Below are 22,856 nucleotides of genomic sequence, written 5' to 3' on the forward strand. Positions count from 1 at the left end.
CATTTATTAAGCACCTGCTGTGTGTTGGGCATTATGCAATTATTATCTCATTTGATTCTCATAACAACCCTGGGAGATAGGTGCTATTATTACCCCTGTTTTACAGTTGAGGAAACTGAGGCAGACAGACCACTGTCACACAATTAGTAAGAGGCCTGATTTAAACTCAGGTTTTTCTAACATGGGGCAGCTAAGTGGTGCAGTGGACAGAGCTCCAGGTGTGAAGTCAGGAAGAGTTGAGTTCAAATCCAACCTCAGACACCTACTGGCTCTATGACCCTGGGCAAGTCACTTAATCCCATTGGCCTCGTTTCCTCATTTCCAAAATGAGCTGGAGAAGGAAATGGCAAACCACTCCAGTATCTTTGCCAAGAAAACCCCAAATGGGGACCATGAGGAGTTGGATATGACCGAAACCAGTGAACTACTACCTGACTTTAGACCCAGTTAGGTGGTACAGAGGATAGAGTGCTGGGCCTGGAATCAGGAAGATCTGAATTCAGATATGGTCTTGAGCACTAGCTGTAAGACCCCAGCCAAATTACTTTACCTTCGTTTACCTTGGTTTCTTCAACTGTAAAACAGGGCTATTATTATCAATAGCACCTCCCTCCCAAGGCTGTTGTGAGATCAAATGAGATAGTAATTGGTTTTTTTAAACATTTATTTATCAATATTCACTTTTATAGGATTGAGTGTTAAATTTTCTCCCTCTCCTTCCCTTTTACCCTCCCCAAGGTGGCGTGCGATCTGATATAGGCCATACATGTATAATCATATTAAACATATTTCCACATTAGTCATGTTGTAAAGAAGAAGGGAAAAACCAAAGGGAAAAACCATGAGAAAGGGGAAAAAAAAGGAAAAATAGTATGCTTCAATATGAAATAATAACTGTAAAGCCCTTAACATAGTACCCAGCACACAGCAAGTGCTATATAAATGTTAGCTGTTATTATTATCCATTGTATCACCTAGCTTTCTAAAACAGCCAGAGAAACAGACAGGAAGAAGGAAAGGAAAGAAAGAAGGAAGGAAGGAAGGAAGGAAGGAAGGAAGGAAGGAAGGAAGGAAGGAAGGAAGGAAGGAAGGAAGGAAGGAAAAGGGAAGGGAAGGGAAGGGAAGGAGGGAAGGAGGGAGGAACAGGGAGCACTAGACCTGGAGTCAGAAAGTTTAAGGGTTCATATCTGGTTTCAGACACCAGCTGTGTGACCCCGAGCAAGTCACTTAACCTCTACCTGCCTTAGTTTCCTCATGCATAAAATGGGGATAATAGTAGCACCTACTTCCCAGGGTTGTCATGAGGATCAAATGAGGTAATATTTGTAAAATGCTTTATAAACCTTAAGTCACTATGTAAATGCAAGAGTTGGGAGCCTGGTATGAGGGATACAGGCTCTGAGTTCCTAGAACCCTACAGTAATGCTTACTGCTGAGGTCAGTCATAAAATAGCCTGCTTTACTCAAAAAGGTAAACACCCCCCAAAATCAGCAAAGCCCCAGATCCTACTTGTAAGGAGAGCCATACAGCTCCAAACCAAAGGGAAAATGAGGTTATAAGAGGGAGACTATATCAGATGTCTTCTCCATCACAAGCTTGGGAGCTAAGGAAGGATCTATGAAGGTAGTAGGGCCAGAAAATAGTTTTTGAAAGACGGTGGAGGTCAGGGATGATGTGTGGAGACTGTTCCCAGGATATGGGAGCAGCGGGGAATGAAAGGAGATAGGGATCAGGGGGTGAAAGGTGTTTGGACCAAATTGGAGAAAGAGAGGCAAATGAGGGGGGAAAACCTTAACGGTTTTTTAATATCAAGAGATATTCATTAGGCCTGTGAGGCAGTGAAAGGGGGATGTGACAGGTAGGTAGCAAGAGCAATGTCAGGGATAGAAAAAGCCCCAGGCAGCAGCCCTGAGTGCCTGCCTCCACCTACCAGAATGGATGTGGGCATGCAGCTTGAGGTAGTGTTCCCTCCGGAAGAACTTCTTACATATCTGGCACTTAAACTTGCCCCCGCTGCCGTGGGTGGGCAGATGACGTCGAAGGTACCGCTCGCAGGGGAACACCTGGGGGAGGAGAAGAGGAGGCAGCATCAGGAACCAAGCTCACCGGGAGCCACTGCCTTCTCCGCTCTCTAGCCCCATGACTCGGCTCTTGGGGCTCTCCCCACTAAGCTAACTGAAGGAACATTTTCCTACGGGCGAGTGAGGACTTCTCTCCTGTAGCCTAAGGGATGGAGGCAGAAATCAGCTCTGGTGACTGTAATTTCACTGCTTACCCTTTCTCCCACATCCTTCTATCCAGGGAAAAGCAAGAATGCAAACCATACAGAAAACACTGAAACCAATCAGTCAACATATATTTGCTAAGTGGCTACTATGTGCAAGGCCCTGTGACGAGTACAAAGATGAATAGGGCATAGTACCCACACTTGAAATGTTCTTTTTTTTTTTTTAGCATCACAGTGGGGGTTACTCTGTGAAATTACACCAAAGTACAGGATGCGTTGGGGGAAAGGGGGATGCCCCCCATGTGAGGCCTCCAAACATGTGTGTTATTCCATTAGCATTTCCTCCCACCCAGAGGGGTTTTCCCCTCCCCTTAGGGCTCCAGGGCAGAGTCCACTGAAAAACTGGGCCAAACCAATCTACCACAGCTGATCTGACCACCTGCTCCAACTCCCCCCAGAGTCCCCACCCTGTGGCCTTGGGGACCGAGGCAAAGACACAGAAGAGCTACTAACCAGAGCGGGGGTTCCAATTCCCCTCCTGAGCTACCTCAGTACAAAGCGGTCAATCCTCTGAGATTGGCCCCGCCCCCATGGCGAGCCTCTCACTTCCTTATCTATAAACAGAGGAGTAAGTAGCTAAATTTTAGTTTGGAGTTTTCATGTTCTTTGTGGGGGCGAGGGGGAATGATCAAGTAAGCTATGAGAATCCCCATCTGTCCCTTGACTCTCCATGGCCCTAAGCCCTTGGGGAAGGGAGGAATAGAGGTAATGACAGATAGGTCTCAACCAAAAAAACCCCCACATACTACCAGGTTGAGATGGCCGAGTTTGGGCAGGGGTACAAGGAAGAGGCTGCAGCAGAGAGCAGATCTGCCTCTGCCTAGACCAGGTGCCCTGGGTCACAAAGGATTATTTTAGCAAGCAAGCCCTAACTCACTCCAACCTGCTATGCCTCAGAACCACCACTGTAGTAAAAGACAGTAAGAGCCCAAGAGCCCTCCAGTCCTTGGGGTGGGCAATTTGGGGTCTGGCAGAGCTCAGAGCCCAAAGCCATCCATAACAAATGTTACAGAGATACTTGGGGACAGAGCTGTATTCTTTAGGAATAAAGGAATGAGTGCTGTCTCCTCACCTAAGACACCCTAGAGGACCTCCCAGTACGTATTGAGGTAGGAAGGGAGAAGGAAAAAAAAGGAAGGAAGTCCCAGTTTCTGGGCCACCCACTCTTTCTAGGCACCTTTCAGGGGGAAACAAGCACTCACCTTCTGACAGTGTGGACAGGGGAAGTTGTGAGTTGCTGTCTGGAGGTGGTGCTCCAGGGCTTCTGGGGTAGAGTACTTATTGACACATTTGACGCACCTGAATGGGAAGGAGTAAGGAGAGCTGAAGTATTGGAGACTGGACTCCCCAGGACAGGCAGTCAAAGTTCAAGCCAGACCACCGGCTTTTTGCCATCCCAGAAACCTGTCCAAGGAACAGCAGTACGTTAGGAATGGAGGAAAAGGATACTCAGCCAACAAGGCAAATCAGCAGTCCTCCATCCTCTTCTCAGGATCTCTGCTGCCTCATCTGTCATGTGGCCTAGTAATCACCCTCTCTGACTAACTCCGTTTTCCCAACTGGCTGTGCCTAAACCTTTCAAGTTCCTTTCTCATTCCTACCATCAATTAGTACAATTTTTTTTGAGCCATGGGCCAGACTCTCTTCTTAGGCTCTCAGGCCTTCTACTAGGTCTTCCAAAAAATGGTTTTCAAATACCTCCTGCCACCTAATCACTTTGAGATGGTGAAGGAAAAAAAAAAGACCACCAACACACATGTTCCCACTTATCACAGAAAAAAATAACCAGAACAAATAGGAAAATGGTTCAATTTTTTGTAAGCTACAGTAAAGAGAGCCTTAGTGATGAACTGATATGTCAAGATGCCATGATTTTTTTCAGTACAGACAGTTCCTCCACCAATAGCAGCTCATCTATAACTGAGTCCTTCAGGTCTCAGCTCAGGTACCACTTTTTTCATGAAGACTTTCCCGTTCCCCCAGGGGCTGGTGCTTTTCCTCTCCAATTATCTGGTATCTATTTTGTATCTACCTATGTATTTGAATGTTGTCTTTCCTGGCTACACTGTAACTGCCTACTGGACAAGAAGCCCCTAACAAGGTTTCTGGCCTAATAAATACCTCTTGGTTGGTGAGTCTCAGATGAGTCTTAAGGAGCTGCCAAAGGCTCAGAGAGGATAAGTCACTTGGCCCTAACTGTCCCAAAGCTAGGATCAAACGCAGGATCTGAACCCAGGTGTGACTCCAGTTCTAGCACTCTATCCAACAGACCAGGTTGACTCTCAATGAGAATTAATGTCAGAAACTAATACAGATGTTGTCAGGTTACAGACATTGATATTCGAAGAGACCCACCCCCAGACCCCTGGAGGACATTCACACAACACAGTTTGAGAACCACTGCCTTAATCGGAAGAAGGGGTAAAAGGGGAGGGGAGAGAAACAGAAACAGAGAAGGGGAGGGGATGGCAGGAGAGAGGAGAGAAAGAAGGGGAGGGGATGGCAGGAGAGAGGAGAGGAGAGAACCGTGTGTATGTGCAACCACATACATATGAGTGAGACAGAAACTGTCCTCCACCCTAAATGCTTACAAAACCCTAAGTCCAAGTGTGAACCACAGCAAGAGCTTCAGCAAACAGAAAGGTGGTGACTCTTGAGCTAATTAACCTCCCCTCCCAGGTACAAGACATGATACAAAGAACCCATGCCTGCTTTCTCAGCAGACTGTGCTACCCTCATCTCCTAAGCACAAATACCTCACAGGTGAAACACTTTTTTCTTTGTTTCTGACAGTGTCAACTGGTGCTTCATGTCCTGCATCTCTCTTAGCCTGATGAGGAAAGTCTGTATTTTTCAACACCAAAGGAAAAAGTTTGCACCCTTCCAGTTGTTACTTCCTAAGGTTTAACTGGATTCCAGGGGGAGGGCATAACAGACCTGAATTACACTCCCTCTCCCACACTCCTCTTCTCCAAGTTCTTTTCTGAAATCTGCTCAAACAGTCTGGTCCCAAGCTACGTCCTAACCTTTGGGCTCTGATCCTGCTGAAGAGCCAGATCAGAACTCTTTCGGACTGTGGCTGGAAAGGTCTGGTTGCCTAGGATACCAAGAGGTGGGAGCACTGTGCTAACACGAGGAGTGTTTTCCTGCTAAAAGGACAGGCTTCTAATCAAAAGGGGCTTTCTTCCAAACATATTTGAACACAAGACTTAAAATGGACTAAGGTTTCTGTGGCTCCAAAAAGTGAAGGCCAAAAGGTGTTTATAGTGAGAAATCAAAACTCAGGAGCACGTCCTGGGGTTCAGATCACTTTGCAAAGATGAAGGGGAACAGACTTAAAAATTCAGGTTTCACATTTAGAACCCTGCACATTCATAGGTCCCAACAAATAACCTTGGCTGTCCACACAGATCCTGCACCTTATGAAAGGCAATGTGGGGGAGACGATCTGGGTTCATCTCACCCCTGCCACTTATCAGTGATGTGACTATGGGCTGCTCATTTCACCTAATCTATGTTTCAGTTTCTTCATCTATAAAATAGAGTTATTTGCAATCTCTTTTTGACACAGTTCTTGTGAGAGATGTACTTTATAAACTTTAAATAGAGGCTGTTATTATTATAGATGAAAAAAGTTGGTTTAGGGCAGATGACACATTATATGTACAAAAGAAAAAAAAAGCCTTAGGCATGGATGTTGGACATGAATTAACCAACTAACCACCCTGTCCTGTGTGTCAGATCCCACAGCTGGAAACATGAACCAGCCCCTGCTAAATGATCTACACTCTGTTCCTTAGCTCCTGGTGCCCTCCCTTCCCACTCCAGCCTCATCTATGACTGTCAGAGCCTGGTGCTTTCTAGATGTCACCCATGCAGTGAGAACACAAACATTCAGAAACTTGTACATTTACTAGTCCCAACAGATGACCCATGGATGTCCGTACTAATACTGACAAGAAGAAAATACATCTATGTGCTCAGATTCCTGGCACCTCCTCAAAGGTCTGCATGGGTTCTGAGCTTCACAAAAACTCAGTTCTGCCTGCCCGGGATTCTGCTGTAGGCAAAAGTGGCCCCTGCCTGTAGATGCCCTGACATTACTTGTAGACCGTGACATCCTTCTTGGGGCTGTGCTGAGGCAGGAGGCTGTGAGAGTACTGGTGCACACCCAGCTCATACAGAGAGGGAAAGTCCTTGCTGCACAGGTGACATCGGTAGCTCAGCTCCTCCTGGTGACTCTTGATATGCTCCAGGAACATGTCTAGCTTCTGGAACGTCTGGGCGCAGCTCTTCACGACACACTTGTACACCTGGAGGGAGGCCCCAGGCAGTGGGGAGAAAGGGGTAAGCAATAAGGAGAGGTGCCTGCCCCTTCCATTCCCTGCTGTCAGATCAGTCATGGCTCAGGACCCAGACAAACAACCTCTATTTCCTCCTGCAAGCATGGTGCCATGGGCAGGAGGTCTGGCTGAGGATAAACCTGCTTGGAGCAAGCCCCGAGCCAGAGGCATTCACTCCTACAAGCTGCCCTTCTCCTGGGGTTGACTCAGGGGCCTTTCTTTACTGATGAGGTTTATGGCCCTCTGTGATAGGTCAGCAGGCAGGCCTCACTCAAGTAGGATTTGGCAGGGGACACAATCGCCCTATGTCTCTGACAGAGCTGTCCCTTTCTAGATTATCCCAAGGCCACTGGTATCAGAGGAGGGTGACCAGTTCCTCAGCCAGGCAGGACTCAGGAAGAGGGTGAGGATGGAGTAGACCAGTGACCGCCTACCTGCTCATTCTTATGCTGGGTCATGTGTGACTTGAGCTGGAAGTATGTACTGAACTTGTTTGGACAGAACTGACACTGGTAAGAGCTGTCGATGAGGACCACCTGCTTGGCTTCCAGTTTTCCTGGCTCACTTTCATCAGCTGAAGCCATGACCTGAGGCTGGGGAACAGTCCTGGGGGGCTGGCTAATCCCTTCAGAAAACCACAGAGGATGAATCAGGACAACGATGGGAAAGAGCTCAATTAATCAGCATTTACTTAGCACCAACAATGTGCTTGGTGTGATGCTGGGCACTCTGGGAGATAAAAAAGAAAAATGAGTCTCTCCCCTCAGGGAGACAACATTCACATGAAGCATTTAAATAACTGTACCAGGCAGTAAACCTAGATTTACCATGCAGCCCTTAGGGAGGAGGGGACTGGACAGGAAGAGCTGCATCCTGCCTGCCCACTGAACAGTCCTAGCCACCAGGAGGCTTGAGGATACTTGAGACCAAGTTCCCCCCCCCAAGACAGGCATAGATACCCTCAGCCCCAGGGACCACAAAGGAATGCTCCACAAAAAGGAACAACTTCTTTGCCTTGGGGAACGTAGAATGACACTTTTCTGGTCGTCCTCTTGATACAGAGTGTTAACAAATCTGTGGGAGTAGTGCCAAGCAACCCAAAGGGCTGAGGACATCTCTAGGGCTGACACCTCAAGCCCTGGCGCCTGACCTGCCCCAGTACCCAGCCCATGGCTCCTCAGCTTCACACCTGAGTCCTCCTCATTCTCCTGCTGGGTGGGGTTCAGGGCCATGACCTGAACAGTCACTGAGTTCCGGGAGATGGTGCACCCATGCCCTGGTGGCCACACCTTGTGGGTCTGCATGTGCTTCTTGACATTTGACTTCTGTGCAAAGGCCCGGCCACAGACAATGCATTGGAAGGGTTTCTCCCCTGTGTGGCTAGAGGGAGAGAGAAGTCAGTTGTCCAATCATTTGCTTAAGGGAGGGATGCTAGCTACTCTCTGGAGCCAGGAGAGCTCAGGTCACACTCCTGGGAAGACCCCATGGGCTGATGCAGAGAAAATTCACACCTGGGCTGCCTGTACCCACCATACAAGGGCCCTGGAGGAGTAAAGGGAAAAGAAGGATGCCTTATTTGCTCTGGAGACACTGCCATTTTTCCCCAGTGCTCCAGGCAACAGAGAAAAAGATGCCAAGGCCCTGCCATGGTCAGAGCTCCCTAAACAGTGGGGAAGCTGGGGGCAGCTGTGGCCTCCCAGTCCAAGGTGGGTAGAAGAGCTGGCGCCCTCCTCAGAGATAATACCTGACCTTCCCCTCCCAGGTACCTGCGGATGTGCTGCTGCAGGTCAAAGTTCTTGGTGAATGCCTTGTTGCAGTAGGTACACTTGAGTTTCTGACACTTGGGTTTCCCTGCAGCAGAGACCAAAATGGGTGTGGGTGGGGAATAAGGAGGAATTAGAATAGGAGGGAAGTAGATGGCAGGGCTTTACTCATAGCTCACCTCCATGGCAGCAGCTGCACTAGCTGAGGCATCACACATGGCAGAGGCAACAAGTGAAGGCACATATTTCATCCCCACTGAGGATGAAGGCACCCCAGCCCTGAAGCCCTACCTGCAAAGCCTCTGAAAAGCATCCTGGTCCTCTTCCCATTCAATTTCTGCCACCTGAACCTGAGGTTCCCCCAAAGAAAAGGCCTCAAAGAGAGGCTCTTAATCTCTTCTATGTCATGGGCCATCTGGGCAGTCTAGTGAAGTCAATGGACCTCTTCACAGAATGGTGTTTTGGAATGCATGGGATAACAAAGGAAACCCATTATATTGAAATACAGCTAGCTATCTATATCTATATATATATATTTTTTTGGTGAAGCAATCGGGGTTAAGTGACCTGCCCAGGGTCACACAGCTAGTAAGTGTCAAATGTCTGAGGTCAGATTTGAACTCAGGTCCTCCTGACTCCAGAGCTGGTGCTCTAACAATTGCATCATCTAGTTGCCCCTATCAAAACATATTTTTAAGAAAAACCTAACTACACGGACCCCAGATTAAGAACCCCTACCCTAGGGCTGCCTCAGGTGTGTCCTGCCTAAGATTTTTAGCCAAAAAAGAGCAATTGCCCAGGTGACTCACATACCAGAAGTAGAAGCCCAATAGGAACTATCTGCCAGCCCCTTCCCATGACGTAAGCTCCTCAGGGCAGGGGCTGTGGCTGCCCTTCTTTGTTTCCCAAGCACCTGGGATAGTAAATGCCCCAATGAATGCTTATTGTCTGGCTGTCTGATCACCACCAATGTGTGACTCCCAGCTCTGAGGTGCTAGGTGTATAATGGAAGCTGAATGCAATTAAGTATATCATTAAATTCATGCAGTCCACACAAGATTTCTGATCACGTGGCCCACTACTGAAAAACCTGGATGCTCCTGACCCAGAAGGGTAGCCCCAGGAACCAAGCAGTTTGCTCAATGTCAGGACGCTTGGCCACCGGCCAAGGAAAAGGGACCTGGACCCTACCTTCTTGGAGCCCGCCATCACTTTTGGGGCGCCGGGTCTTCAACGTGGAGGGGGAACTGAAAGCAGCCACATTACCACTGGCGGTGCTGGTCAGGGGGGAAGGTGGGGTTGGCCCTTTGGGTTTGAAGCCCTGTTTCCCGGGGCTATACACAGGGGGGCTGGGGTACACAGGATTCTCCACACACTGGTTTGGGACCTGAAAGCACAAAGTTATCAAGGAGAGCTCCCCAGTATACTTAGAGCCGCCTGAACCAAGGATGGAAGAGTTACACATTTATAAATGTTAGCGCCAGGTGGGACCTTAGCAACTCTGGTGAGTCCCCGTCCTTCTCTGGGCCTCAAATACCCTCCTCTGGAAAGTGCAGGGAGGAGATGAGATGATCAATAAGGTCCCATCCAGCTCTAAAATCCTCTGATTATAAGAGATCTGAATCAAACTCTACTCAGCAGAACTTCATCCGAGAATCAAAAAAGTTAAATGATTGCCTAAAGCCACCAAGTAAGCTAGCGGACCAAGCCAAGGCAACCCCATTTCAGGACTCTTTCCATTTTATGCTGCTTCTTTGTTAATTCTCCATGATCTCTAAGCATCTTCTCTTCCTTTGCGTTTTCTCCCACTGCCCAGCTATATAACTCATGGTATTATATGACAGTGTAAAATGCTTCCTCCTACTTGACCTGTCTAGCCCCAGCCTGAATGAATTCCTCCTATCTAATAATCCTACAGGAAATTCAGTCAGATCACCCTCTCCCACAGATCTCAAGTGACAAGCCATTCTTATCTCCAACTCATTACATTGGCTGCAGGCTGGCCCATAGGAAAGGCAGATGTGAGCTCGAGAAAACAGCAAATTAACATCCAAGAGGTGTCAGCAATCTATCAGAAAAGCCTGGGAAGCCAAACTGCCCTGTGAGTCACCCACCCCCAAGAGGCCCGAGCAGAGTTTAAAGAGAGAAGTTTACCCCCACTGTCTTCAAAGGGACAGTCCAGGCACAACTGAAGGATCACAGGTCTGGAGCTGGAAGGGACCTCAGAGGCCTCAGAGCCTCTCATTTTACAGAGAAGGAAACTGAGGCTCTTGGTGGGAAAGTGACTTGCCAAAGGTCACACAAGTCAGAGGCACCTTTTGAAACACAGGTCTTGGGACTCCAGAGCCAGTGCTTCTTTCATCCTGCCAAATGGAAGCTACAGCCTCTTTGAGAATCTTGTCTTCAGCCTTGACATCATGTTAGCAGCTTTTCTCCCCTCTAGTCCCACCCTTCTGAGTTGTCTGTCTTCCCACTAACAGCCCAGGACAGTGCCCGACTTTTGAGCCTTTTCATCTGAGCCATGGTGTAGGCCCCTGACTGCCTCTCTCCCAACTAGGATCCTGACAGTGCCCACTGCTTTTTATCCTTTCACCAGGAAACCTCTGGATGTGCCCTCCCTCACTGGCCTCACCTCCCAGCCCCACAGAGATGAGTGTCCCATTACCTCTATAGGTGGGTAGGGCTGCATCCCCAGCGCTTGGATCTCCACCACATTGCTTCCTGCCAGGGGGGCAGGGGCATTGTAAACCTCTACCACTCCACTGCTACCCGTGGTGGGATGTCCTGGAGCCCCGAGATTCTGCGGAGGCGGAGGCGGAGGGGGTGGGGGAGGAGCTTGTGGGGGAGGGGGAGGGGGCAATGGTGGAGGGGGAGGAGGAGGTGGTGGAGGCTGAGGGAGGTAGCCAGGCCCTGAGTGCATACTCAGGCTGCTCTAGAATGAGAAGAGGTAAAATGGAAAATCAGAAAGAAACATGGCATTAAGATTGGACATCATCATAACAGAAAAATACCTTAAATTTGTTTAGCACTTTACAGTTTATAAAGCACTTTTATATAAAATAGCCCATTCAAAGTTCATAGGAACACAGTCAAGGTAGACATTAGCACCACCCTCATTTTACAGATTAGGAAACTGAGGTTCAGAGAATCTAAGTGACTTCAGCAAGATAACACATACATCATGTCTCTTTCAACCCAGAAACCAAACCCGCCTGTGTGAAAAGCAGAGTTATTTGGGGAATGGGTTCGGAAGAGGAAGCTGAAAGGGAGACCATGAAATAAAACTGGATTTGTGCTCAGGACAGCAATGACCCTTTACTGCTTTTCCTTCTGATTAAAGCACTGCTATGAGTGCCCTGGCTCCATCCAGGAACAGACGTGACTTCACGGCTCCAGGCCAGGCAACAACCATCTCTTTTACCAATGGCAGCCTTTGTGAAGGTCTGCAGCAGGGCCTTTACACTATAACTGTTCATTCATTTTATACTGCCTGGTTTGTGATTTCTATGACCCTTCTTATGTTACATATACAGTAGAAAGGATATGCTTGCTTCTTAGAATTTTCTAACTACATTCCTCTTGGAATGCAAAGGAATTAATATTGCTTGGTAAAGAACATACACATGCATACCCACATTTATACACAGCTATGCTAATAACTGAGGCCTTTTCCCCTACATTAGGATCTTTGTGTATTGGAAGTTTATTGCCCTCTCCCCTACAGAATCTAAATTAGCAAGTCTATGTGAAATCCCCAAGAGATAAAGCTCTAAGGGCTTCCTTCAGAGGATCTTTAATTCACACCTGAGAGGACCACTCAAAGCCATCCTCTGGTGATGGATGGACTGGGCAATTTTGAGGCAGAACTCTCTGGAAAGTGCATACCCATATTAACTGGCTGCTTTCCTGAATATTCACATAGTTTTAATTGCTTCTTGGTTTCTTTTTCTTTCAGCCCTAAAAGCAGCCAAGAGAGTCTGAACCTGTCTCCCCAATTATACCTTCAAAAATAAGTGTCTACCTAGGCCCAAACAGCCCCATAGCACCTGGGATCATCAGTAAGACCCTTCATATCATACTTGTTAGCCAAGCTGGAATTGACGGGGGTCACTCCAATCCTATCATTCTTATCTTCCCCTCAATCAATTACAGTGCTCAAAATTCAGACATAATAATCTTGCTCCCCACTAATCACTGCCTTAGAATACTTAAAATGGAGGGAATATTTCTGATACACATCAAAAGAAGAGACCTTTTTTTTGGGGGGGGGCTAGGCAATGGGGTTAAGTGACTTGCCCAGGGTCACACAGCTAGTTAAGTGTTATGTGTCTGAGGCCGTATTTGAACTCAGGTCCTCCTGACTCCAGGGCTGGTGCTCTATCCACTGCGCCACCCAGCTGCCCCAACTTTTTTTTTTAACACAAAAGAAATTCTTGGAAGCCATAGTAGGAGCTGCCATACCATCATCCAATCTGGATACAGATTTGAAGTTCCCAGATTTTGTAGCACACCATTCCTGTGGCCTCCGTCAGCTGTGCGGAATATCCTTTAATAAGTCTCATTTGAAAACAATTCTTTGTCATATGGCTCTCCATGAATGGGAGAGAGTGGGATACAGGGGGAATTTAGGCAATATAAAAACAAAAGAGATTAGTAAAAAATTATTTTTAATTTATCTTATGTTTCTATTTGGGTACATAAATCTCATGTGGCTATTTTCTCCTTCTCCTTTTCCTACTACAGAAACTGCGTTGCCACATAATCATTCCTTTAGAGAGATCTTTGCTACCAAACATAAGCACTAAAATGGGGAAACTGATCAATATCCTCATTTTAAAACACCTAAAACTCACACAAGGAGTTCAAAGGGGCCCTAATTCAAGGACCTAGTGTCTGCCTGAATTATAGGAGATTGAAATTACTCATAAGGGAGAAAATAAGAATAAATCATTCCTTACTTTTCACCAAGATCTTTGAAAAACAGTGGGCAGCTTATAGGTTAGAGAGTGAACCAAGACAATAAACAAATTTAATTTCATGAAGAAGCTGTAATCTATTATCCTAATGTGGCATGAATTCTCCTTACCTGCACCGGAGGCTGCACAGGGGGCTGCACAGGGGGCATTGGCTGATCCAGTGATGTGAAGGCTGACATGGCTGACATGAGCACTTCATCACTCACCAAAATGTTCCCTTGTACCAGAGTCTGGATCAGAGGGGACGGGGGCACTGTGATGTATGTAGAGATCTGCTGCAGGGAACACACATGAGAACTGGATGTCACACAAAAAGGGATCTCCAACATTGGAAAGAACCCAATGCCCCCTCTCTGAATCTCTCTTCTCCTGACTCAGCATGATCATTGGCAGAAAGGCCACACAGGTGAAGAACTCCCCTGTTCAGAGACACTATCATCTAACAATAAAAAGAACTGATTTTAGAAAGCATTTTAAAATTTGCAAAATCTCTTCATGTTGTTTCTTATGTACATATCTATGGTAAACTCTGGACTTTCATTTGCTTTCATATTGAGCACATGGCACAGAAAGGTTTACTGAAAGTCAAGGGATATAGAGACCAAAAAAGATTGGCAACACCTCTACTATCTCCATTTTACAGATAAGAAAACAGGCCCAGGGAAGTTAAGTGGCTTACAAAGGGTCATATAGAAAGCAAATGTGGAATGTGAACCTTGATCATCCTGACTCCAGGACTGGCACTAACCACTCCATCACTAACAGGATATACTTTTCACAGACAAAATAAGAACAATACAAGACAGGTGAGAGTCTTCAAGAGACAGGGTTACAAAGAACAGAATGACAGAACACAATTTAATCACTTCCCTCTTCTGTTTCACTAATCACTGCAACAGACAGGACCTCTCATCAACCCTGTACCTGACAGAGATATTTATAATCCTCCAAAGATACTAATCTCTATTTTCATTAAAACAAAACAGAATAAACTAAATTTAGACTCTGAGCAACAAATTATATTATTAATATATATTTATATATAATATATAATGTATATTAATACTCCATCACATACGGACTCAACTGTCCCTTCTTGAAGTCTGAGAAGCTCCATTCTCTCAAAGGGAAGTAAAGATATAATAAATAATAATGAGAATAGTAATAGCTAGCATTTATACAACCCCTACCATGTGCCAGGCACTGTGCTAAGGACTTTATAACTATTATCTCATTTGATCACCACAATAATCCTAAGAGATAGGTGCTGCTATTACCCCCATTTTATATTTGAGGAAACTGAGGCAAACAGAGGTTAAGTGACCAGGGTTACACAGCTACTAAGTGTTTAAGGCCACATCTGAACGTAGGTCTTCCTGGCTCTAGGCTCAGCACTCTATCCACGGTACCACCTAGCTGTTCCTATATTTTTGCCATAGCATCAAACACAAATCAGTTCACTTCCTCTACTGACAAAGAAAGCAAACTGCCCTTGTCTGGGAATCATAATCCACGCTCAGCTGAACTCTTAACATTTGATCAACCAACTCTGGGGAGTTTCTGTTCTTTGAATAAGGGAGAAAAAATTTAAAAGACAAAATCATCTTTAATTGGGCTCAAAATACAAAGTTTTAAAGGGGAACATGCTTGACCAAAGATATAGGTTCTCTAAAATTTTCATGGAGCTGAAATCTTTCTCTGCAGCTTGCCAACTCAAATATAGTAATGTTACTACTGCAGTGAGAACCCAGAGGAGAAGCCAGGCTGAATGAGAAATAAAAATGACCAATCTAGTTTCATTGTTACGGCTGAAAGAAAAAAAATGCAGGCAATTCCCTTCCCTTAGAATGTTTTGTAGCTCTGAGGTCTTCTATTTGAGCAGCCAGCTACCTTTGACTAATTTTTCTTTTTAAATTCAAGGCCTCTCTATCTCACCCAGGTTGGAAGTATAGTGGTCACTGATGGGCCAATCCCAAGGCTAACTGACATGGAAACTTTGACCTGCTCCATTTTCCACCTAGGCTAGTTCATCCCTCCTTAGGCAGCCTGGTGGCCTTTCACTCCACAAGGAGCTCATCATATTGGTGTCAAAAGTAGTGAGAATACTCGATCAGCTTTAGCCCCACTGTAGCTCAGAACTCCCCAACTCAGGTGACCCGCCAGCCTCAGCACCCCCTGTAGCTGGGAATTCTAACATGTGGTATCACACACAGCACTAATGTTTGGGTTTGATTTTTTTAAAAATTTTTTAGTTGGTCAAGTACACTGAAACCAAGCTAGGACACTGATTATGCTGAAAAAAAAAACATATCCACTTCTTGGTGGATCTGAGTGGTCCTCTTAAGGCAAAATTCTAAAACATGGTCTAGCTGCAATATGAAGATGTAGTAAGTAGCCACTGTCATGGTTTTCACCTGTATGTTTAGCTTGTATTTCTAAAATGTTAATCCAGAGAAATCAACTGCACAACCTAGAAACTGTACTTGGGGAAAGGACATTGATGTCAAGCCAGGGCCCTTGGAAATGCAAGTTAAAATTACTGATAACTGTCTTGGTATTATCATTGTTCCCTTAAACACGGTGGGCAGATTTTCTTGTGTTCTTTTTTATTGGCATTCAGAAATACTTTTTGAAAGAAAAAAAAAAGCTCACAATTCTTTCATTCTGACAAGACATAGGAAACAGAACAGCATGCCCAGGGAATAACCTGGAGAAACCTCTCCTGAGATGTTTTCTTCCTATCTCCTCTCATAAGTACATCTGGACTCCCCTAGAAGGTCATCCAGAAATTTGCCAGTATATACATAATATGTTTACACTTTTAGAAGAGTGAATGGGAAGGGACTGCAGATGCCTAATCCCTTGAAAACTCTGCCAGTTAGCCCAGCATTCTGAGAAGGGGCCCCCTCTCCTTTGTGGATCTCTTCCAACCCTTCCTGTGGGTTTCTCTGAGTCTTTCCATAGCTGCTGCCTCACCCTTCTACCTCCCCCAGACCTAGTTGTAAAGAAGTCCTCAAGGTTACCTGGCGATTGGCTGGTGGAGCCTGCTGCACAGATGTAACGGAGGGTGCGTAGATACTATTGGTGGCCAGGGAGACAGCAGCCAGTGCAGGAGCGCTCCCCTGACACTGCTCCCGCTTGTGGGTCATGAATGCTGGTAATGAGTTGAATTGCTTTTTACACTTCCCACAGAGAAAGACATCTTCATCATCTATAAGTCAAATAGGGAGGGGGTGGTAACAGAGAGTAAGGGAAAGTAGGAAAAACCATTATCAGAGAGAATGGCAGAAAAAAGAGGGACTGGAGCTAATATCTGATTTCAGAATGACCACCTGTTCCACTAGACACATCAATGAAGATATTTACTGCGCATAGCCAATACATAGAGTCCTATGCTATGTGCTGAAACAAGAGAGTACCTGCCCTCAAGGAACTTAAGATATGTATACATACATATGTATACATATACACATACATATATGTGTGTGTGTTTATACATTATATATATAATATATTTCAGTTCATATACATATGAACTTTTCAGTTCTATATATATATATATATATATATATATATATATATGGAACTGAAAAGGATATAATGCAACAAATATTTATTAAGTGACTGCTGTGTGTAGGGTACCTATTCTGGGCACTTAAGAGAGAAACAAAGTTTAGATAGGACATAGTCTCCGCAATTAAAGAACATACATTCTAGTTACAAGGATTCTAAAACATAAAAACAGGTAATACACAATATTAAATGAAAGTGTATTAGTGAGTTACAAAAACCAAAAAGCCACAGGAAGTTTGTTATATTGTACCATAGGAGGCCCTGTGATACGTTATACAGTGAAGGTTACAAAGACTTATAAGATAAAGTCCCAGGTAAAACATCATGAAAGTCATAGTCTAGTTGGGCAGATATGTGCACAGGTGACTATAACACAAAATAAAACATAGGTGTTATAAGAGAGGGATGAATAAAATGCTATGAGAGTTCATAAGAGGGAGAGCTTACTTCTGGCTAGAACAACATAAAACCAAATATCAAAAGACCGGACATCTGTAAACAGTGTATTCAAGGTCACTAGTCTTGAAGTTCATCCAATCACAGTATTCTGAGCTAGACAGAGCCTTGGGGATCACATGATTTAGCTCCTTCATTTTATAATAAAGAAACTGAAGCAGGCGTGGGGTGGGGGTGGAAGTGGGGGATAACTAGCCTACATGGGTAGGTAAGTAGCAAAGCCAGAATTTAAACCAGCATTCACAGAGAAGCAAGTCTTGGCCTCAGCTCTCCCACTGACTCCTTTTCTGATGTTTAACAAGCCTTTTGTCCTTTCTGTGTTTTGGATTCCCTCTGTGCAAGAAGGAAAGAAGATGGAAAGAATGTCTGGCCTGTCTGTATATCACAGGGGCCCCAGGAAACTGTTAATAAAGGGCCTTATGGGTCTTTGAGTAGGACATTTTTAATATGCAATAGTAATGCTGTTGTTCAGTCCCTCTACACTGATCCTATTTTCTCAGCATTAAGTGATCCTGAAAGCCAGTATGGAATCTAAGTTTAAAACAAAAAACAAAAACAAAAACAACAACCTATAGGACGGGGAAGGACTGAAGAAAAGGGAAGACCTGGGAAGTGTGGAAGGGGAAAAGGATGAGAACCTGGCAGCATGGCGATAGTGGTGTGTAGACGGAGGAAGTTTGCGAAGCACTACTAAAACATAACTCATCTCTTCTTTCCAGTCTGTCCTCCACATATCTGCTAAAATAGCATTGCTAAAGCACAAATCTGACCATAGCATTTCCCATCTCAAGAATCATCAGTGGTTCCCTCTTGCCTTTAGGAAAAAACACAAACTCTTGAGCTTAAAATTTAGACCACTCCAGAGTCTGACTCCAGCCTACCTTTCTAGGCTTTTTGGACACTACCACCCTTCACACACTCTCTAGGAAAACTAGGCCTCATTTCTATTTTCCACAGTTGGCGCTCCATTTCCACCTCCATTCTTTCGCATATGCTGTCCATATGCCTGGCAAGCACTCCCTCCCATATCTACCCCTTAGCACCTTTAGCTCCTTTCAAGGCTGAATTAAAATGCTGCCTCCTACAGCAAGCCTTTCCTGGTTCCCCTGTCAGTGGTCTCTCCCTCCTCCAGTTATCTTTTCCTTAAATGTGTGGATATGTTGCTTCACCCAAGTAGTGCATTAGCTGCTTGAGGGCAGGACCTGTTTTCATTTTGTCTTTGTACCTTTAACCACCAGCATAGTTCCTGGCATAAAAGGTACTTAACAAATTGCTGAAATGAAATGCTCATTGAATTGAACTGTTAATAAATATTTCTTTGGCTTGTGTTCCCCCACGTGAAGAGTAGTTGATGTTAGGACTCCTGTAGAGACTTACCCAAGGACTGGATGGTGGGAGGGGTGTTGACACTTGGAGCAGTTGGGTCAGGGACTGCCCCCTGTCCATCCCACAGTGACTGAACTGCCAGGACAGTCTGGTTATCTATTCCTAAAAAGAAAAATACAGCCACATTAGAAACCACACACAGTCCACATGCTTTGACTCCCCCTGCTAAGCATATGCACCCCAAGAAGATCAGAGACATAAAGGAAGGTTCCATATATACCAAGAAATGGTTATTGCACACTTTTTGTAGCAACAAAAGAATTGTAACCAAAATAGGCTACTGATTAAACAAATGGTGTACCTGAATGGAATGGAACACTATACCATAAAAGATGATAGATGCTAAGAATGCAAGGAAATACTCGTGCTAAATGGAGTGGGTAGAGCCTGGAGAATAATTTATACAATAACAACAACTTCATAAAGAAAATATCTTTAGAAGTCTTAAGAAACGCTGATCAATACATTCACCAGCTATGATTCCAGAGACATGATGATGAAGCATGCTGCCTGATTCAAATTTTTTGGACACAGTCAATATGAGAATTCATTTTGCTTGACTACATGTGTAAACTACTTATCCCGGTTACTAGGGCTTTGTTTTTGTTTTTCTTTTTCTCCCTAAAGAAGGGGGTGGGATCAAGGGAGGAATATGCATGGGGTAGCAAGAAAAGAAAACACAGGAAAGAACTGTCCTTGGAGCATCTTTTTTTTTTTAAATGTGGAAAGAGCTGGGTGTGGCTGTGCAGGCCAAGAATCCCTGTAGCTGGGGAGGTTGAGGTGGCTTGAGCTCCAGAGCTCTGTGCTGTAATAGGATGAAAGCTCATCGGGCATCCCACACTAAATTTGGCACTGATGTGGTGAGCCCAGAGGAGTACAGGGTCACCAGGCTGCCTAAGGAGAGGTGAACTGGACGTGGCCCACTTCTAACCTGGGCAAGATAGAGTAATGCAGTATCTCCCCTGCCTCCCATCCCCCAAGCAGGCCAGCTTTGAAAGCTACAGGGCAAATGTATACTTATAAAGAAAAGGAAGCTATACAGAACAGAGCTTTGTGGTTCTGTGTATAACTCTCCTTTTCTGTTCTGTTGTGTAGATAGAAATGCTCATTTTCTCTGGTATTTGTTAAGTTCAGAATTAAATTTTTTTTAAAAACAGAGGAAAATATGGAAAAAACACGAATTTATGCAAAATGAAGTAAGCAGAAAGGAGAAAATAATATATACAATAATTACAATGTAAATTAAATGAACATTGTATTTATAATGATAAAACTTGGCCCCAGAGAAGGAGAAAATGTATCTTTCTCCCTTCTTTTCAGAAGTGAGGTCCTATGGATGCGGAACAGTGCATGTACATTAGTTTGGCTGAAATGCTTCTTTTCCACCACCATCTCTTTATTTTTTATTCTTTGTTATAAGGAATGGCTCCTCTGGGAAGGGGCTGGAGTAGGGGAGAATTTTTTTGGAAATTAAAATTATATAAAAACAAGAGCTAGTAATAAAATTTAAAAAAAAATAAACCATGCATAGCCAAGCCTTCCCAGGAGGAACAGCTGCTCCCCCACTAGCCACAGTATGAACCCTTGCCCAAGGCCCAGAGTCCACATCACACACACCCTCAGGGCCTATGCTGCCAGGGTTTTATCATTCTTGGACTCAAGAACAGCTCTCTTCATTATGGATTGAGAGGGAACTACACAACTCTTTTGTTGTCTACCCACCTTTTTTCAAACTGCTGGGTGTGATCTGAATTTATGGTTAAGCTTTCTCTCAGACAGCCAATTTCCTCCTTGCCCACAGCTCAGGGAATGTACAGGTCTGAAGTTTCATCCAGCAAAATGCCTCTACAGAATCTCAAAAACCTAAAGTCATCTCCCAGATGCCTGAAACTAGGCCAACACGTCACCTCAGCTACAACTTATTCAGGCTGACTTCTCCAGCTTGGTCTCACTGGTCTAGCTTTAAAGCAAAAATCCTGACGGTTAAGATTGTCCAGAGGCACTAAAACTGACAGGCGGACAGAAGTAGTTCTAGGCCTGGGAATCTACCATCCACGGCTCTCTTAGACATGGCACCGTCACATATGGCACTGGGGTGCAGTAGATCCAGAACCAGGCCTGGAGTCAGGAAGTTCTGAGGTTCAAATCCAGACGCAGACCCTGACTAGCTCCGTAGCTAAGTCACTTCACTTCTGTCTGCTTCGGTTTCCTCAATCATAAAATGGGGATAATAAATGCCACTACCTCCCAGGTTGTTGTAAAGATCAAATAATACATGTAAAGCACTTAGTGTGGTACCTGCCACATAGTGGATGTTATATAAATGCTTATTCTCTTCCCCTTCATGGTGCCACAGGTATTGATTCCATTCTACCTATGGCTATTTATCTGGATTATAATAGGCTAAAGGAGCACCTAGGCCAAGATTCTAGAGAGGCTAGGGTGAATTCAGGCCTGAGCTGAAGGCTTGGTCCTGTTTAGGACAGGTATATGGTAGCTTTGATCAGTCAAGATTTGTTAAGCACCTGAACATATGCCAGGCTCTATGGGAGGTACTAAGGATATACATACAAAGAATGAAATAATCCCTACTCAAAAGGAGCTTATATTCTAATGGAGGAGATAAGTATATATAAATATAAGGGAATACAAATATCTACACCAAGTTAAAAATAGGGGGATCTGAAAGGCTTCATGCAGAAAGGAGGTGCAAAAGTAGCATCTTGAAAGAAGAGGACTCTCTGAGGAGGAAGTGAGCAGTAAGTACATTCCAGGTATTGGGGGGGGGCGGGATAGCCAGGGCAAAGGCACAAAGATAGAAGACAGAGAGTCAAAGGACATCCAGAAGGCCAGTCTGGCCATACTTCAGAGTGCTGGAAGGGAGAATAATGTCCAGCGAGGTTATAAGGAAAGGTTGAGGCCAGAATGCATAGGGCTTTAAAAGAGAAACAGAATAGTTTCTATTTTACCTAAGGGCAACAGGAAGCTACTGAGGTTGGTCAAGTCACAAGGGAACCACGTGGCCAGATCCACGCTGAAGGAAAATTATTTTGGCAGAATAGGTAGCACAGACTGGAGTTGTCAAGGATCTGAAGCAGACAGACCAATTAGAAGGCTGCTGAGGTGATAAGGGCTTGACCCACGGTGGTAACTGTATTAGCAGAGAAGGGCTCAACTGTGAGCAATATCGGGAAGACAGGAACAGTGAAATCCGGCCACTGATTGGACATGTGGGGTGAGAGAGAGTGAAAAGTGTAGGATAATGCCAAGATTACGGACCTGGAAGACTGGAAAGAGAGCGGTGCTTTCAAAAGAAAAAAAAAGAGAGAAGTTTGGAAGAAGAAGTTTAAGGGGAAAGATAATGAGCTCAATTTTGGACATGTTGAATTTAAAATATCTCTGGGATATTCAGTTTGGTGATTGCTGATATGGGACTGAAGCTCAGGGGACAGACTGGGGACAGAATGTAGATCTGTATGGAGATGACAGTTAAACCCACAGGTTACCAAAAAAGGAGAGGGGGAGGGAAGAGAAGAAAGGGGAAACTGGACCGAACCTTTAGAACACCCATAGTGATGAGGATATGATATGGAGGATGAGCCACCAGAGGAAACAGAAGAAGCAGTCAGACAGGCAGGAGAACCAGGAAAGTGGAGTATCACAAAACCCAGAGAAGAAAGAACATCTGGGAGAGGGTGGGTCAACAGTGTCAAATGAAGCTGACGTGCCATGGAATAGACCCAACCCTCCTTAACAGCTACCTACCTGCCTGCCTCTTCCACCACCAAAATCTGAGAATCAGAGTTAAACTTGGGGTTTGAGCTAAGCTGGCAACAAACAGTTGCCAAATGAACAAACTTCACAAGGAGGCAAGCCATTCACCTGAAGAATTTTGTTCTATTACTAATGCATTGTTGGTAGAGTTGTAAACTGATCCAAACATTCTGGAGAGCAATTTGGAACTATGCCCAAAGGGCTATAAAACTTTGCATAATCTTTGACCCAGCAATAGCACTTCTAGGTCTGTGTCCCAAAGAAATCATAAAAAAGGGAAAAGGATCTACGTGTACA

At 44.9% G+C, this 22,856-nt stretch overlaps 1 protein-coding gene across 3 annotated transcripts in view; it reads right to left on the minus strand.

Annotated features, from left to right (window-relative positions):
* ZNF341 (zinc finger protein 341) overlaps positions 1-22,856 on the minus strand; it is a 37,297-nt gene that overhangs the window by 3,334 nt on the left and 11,107 nt on the right. For 2 of the 3 annotated variants that reach the window (XM_020998736.2, XM_020998739.2), the window contains exons 2-12: positions 18,777-18,887; positions 16,394-16,581; positions 13,481-13,645; positions 11,060-11,326; positions 9,586-9,781; positions 8,398-8,482; positions 7,821-8,011; positions 7,066-7,256; positions 6,393-6,601; positions 3,491-3,587; positions 1,932-2,064 (exon numbers count right to left, since the gene is read on the minus strand). In XM_020998736.2, coding sequence (XP_020854395.1) covers positions 1,932-2,064; positions 3,491-3,587; positions 6,393-6,601; positions 7,066-7,256; positions 7,821-8,011; positions 8,398-8,482; positions 9,586-9,781; positions 11,060-11,326; positions 13,481-13,645; positions 16,394-16,581; positions 18,777-18,887 — 1,833 coding nt within the window. The remainder of the gene's footprint in view (positions 1-1,931; positions 2,065-3,490; positions 3,588-6,392; positions 6,602-7,065; positions 7,257-7,820; positions 8,012-8,397; positions 8,483-9,585; positions 9,782-11,059; positions 11,327-13,480; positions 13,646-16,393; positions 16,582-18,776; positions 18,888-22,856) is intronic. The other variant, XM_020998737.2, reaches the window with a different exon arrangement.

Source organism: Phascolarctos cinereus, unplaced genomic scaffold, assembly GCF_003287225.1.
Source record: "Phascolarctos cinereus isolate Bilbo 61053 unplaced genomic scaffold, phaCin_HiC Scaffold_2;HRSCAF=192, whole genome shotgun sequence".
Taxonomy (NCBI): domain Eukaryota; kingdom Metazoa; phylum Chordata; class Mammalia; order Diprotodontia; family Phascolarctidae; genus Phascolarctos; species Phascolarctos cinereus.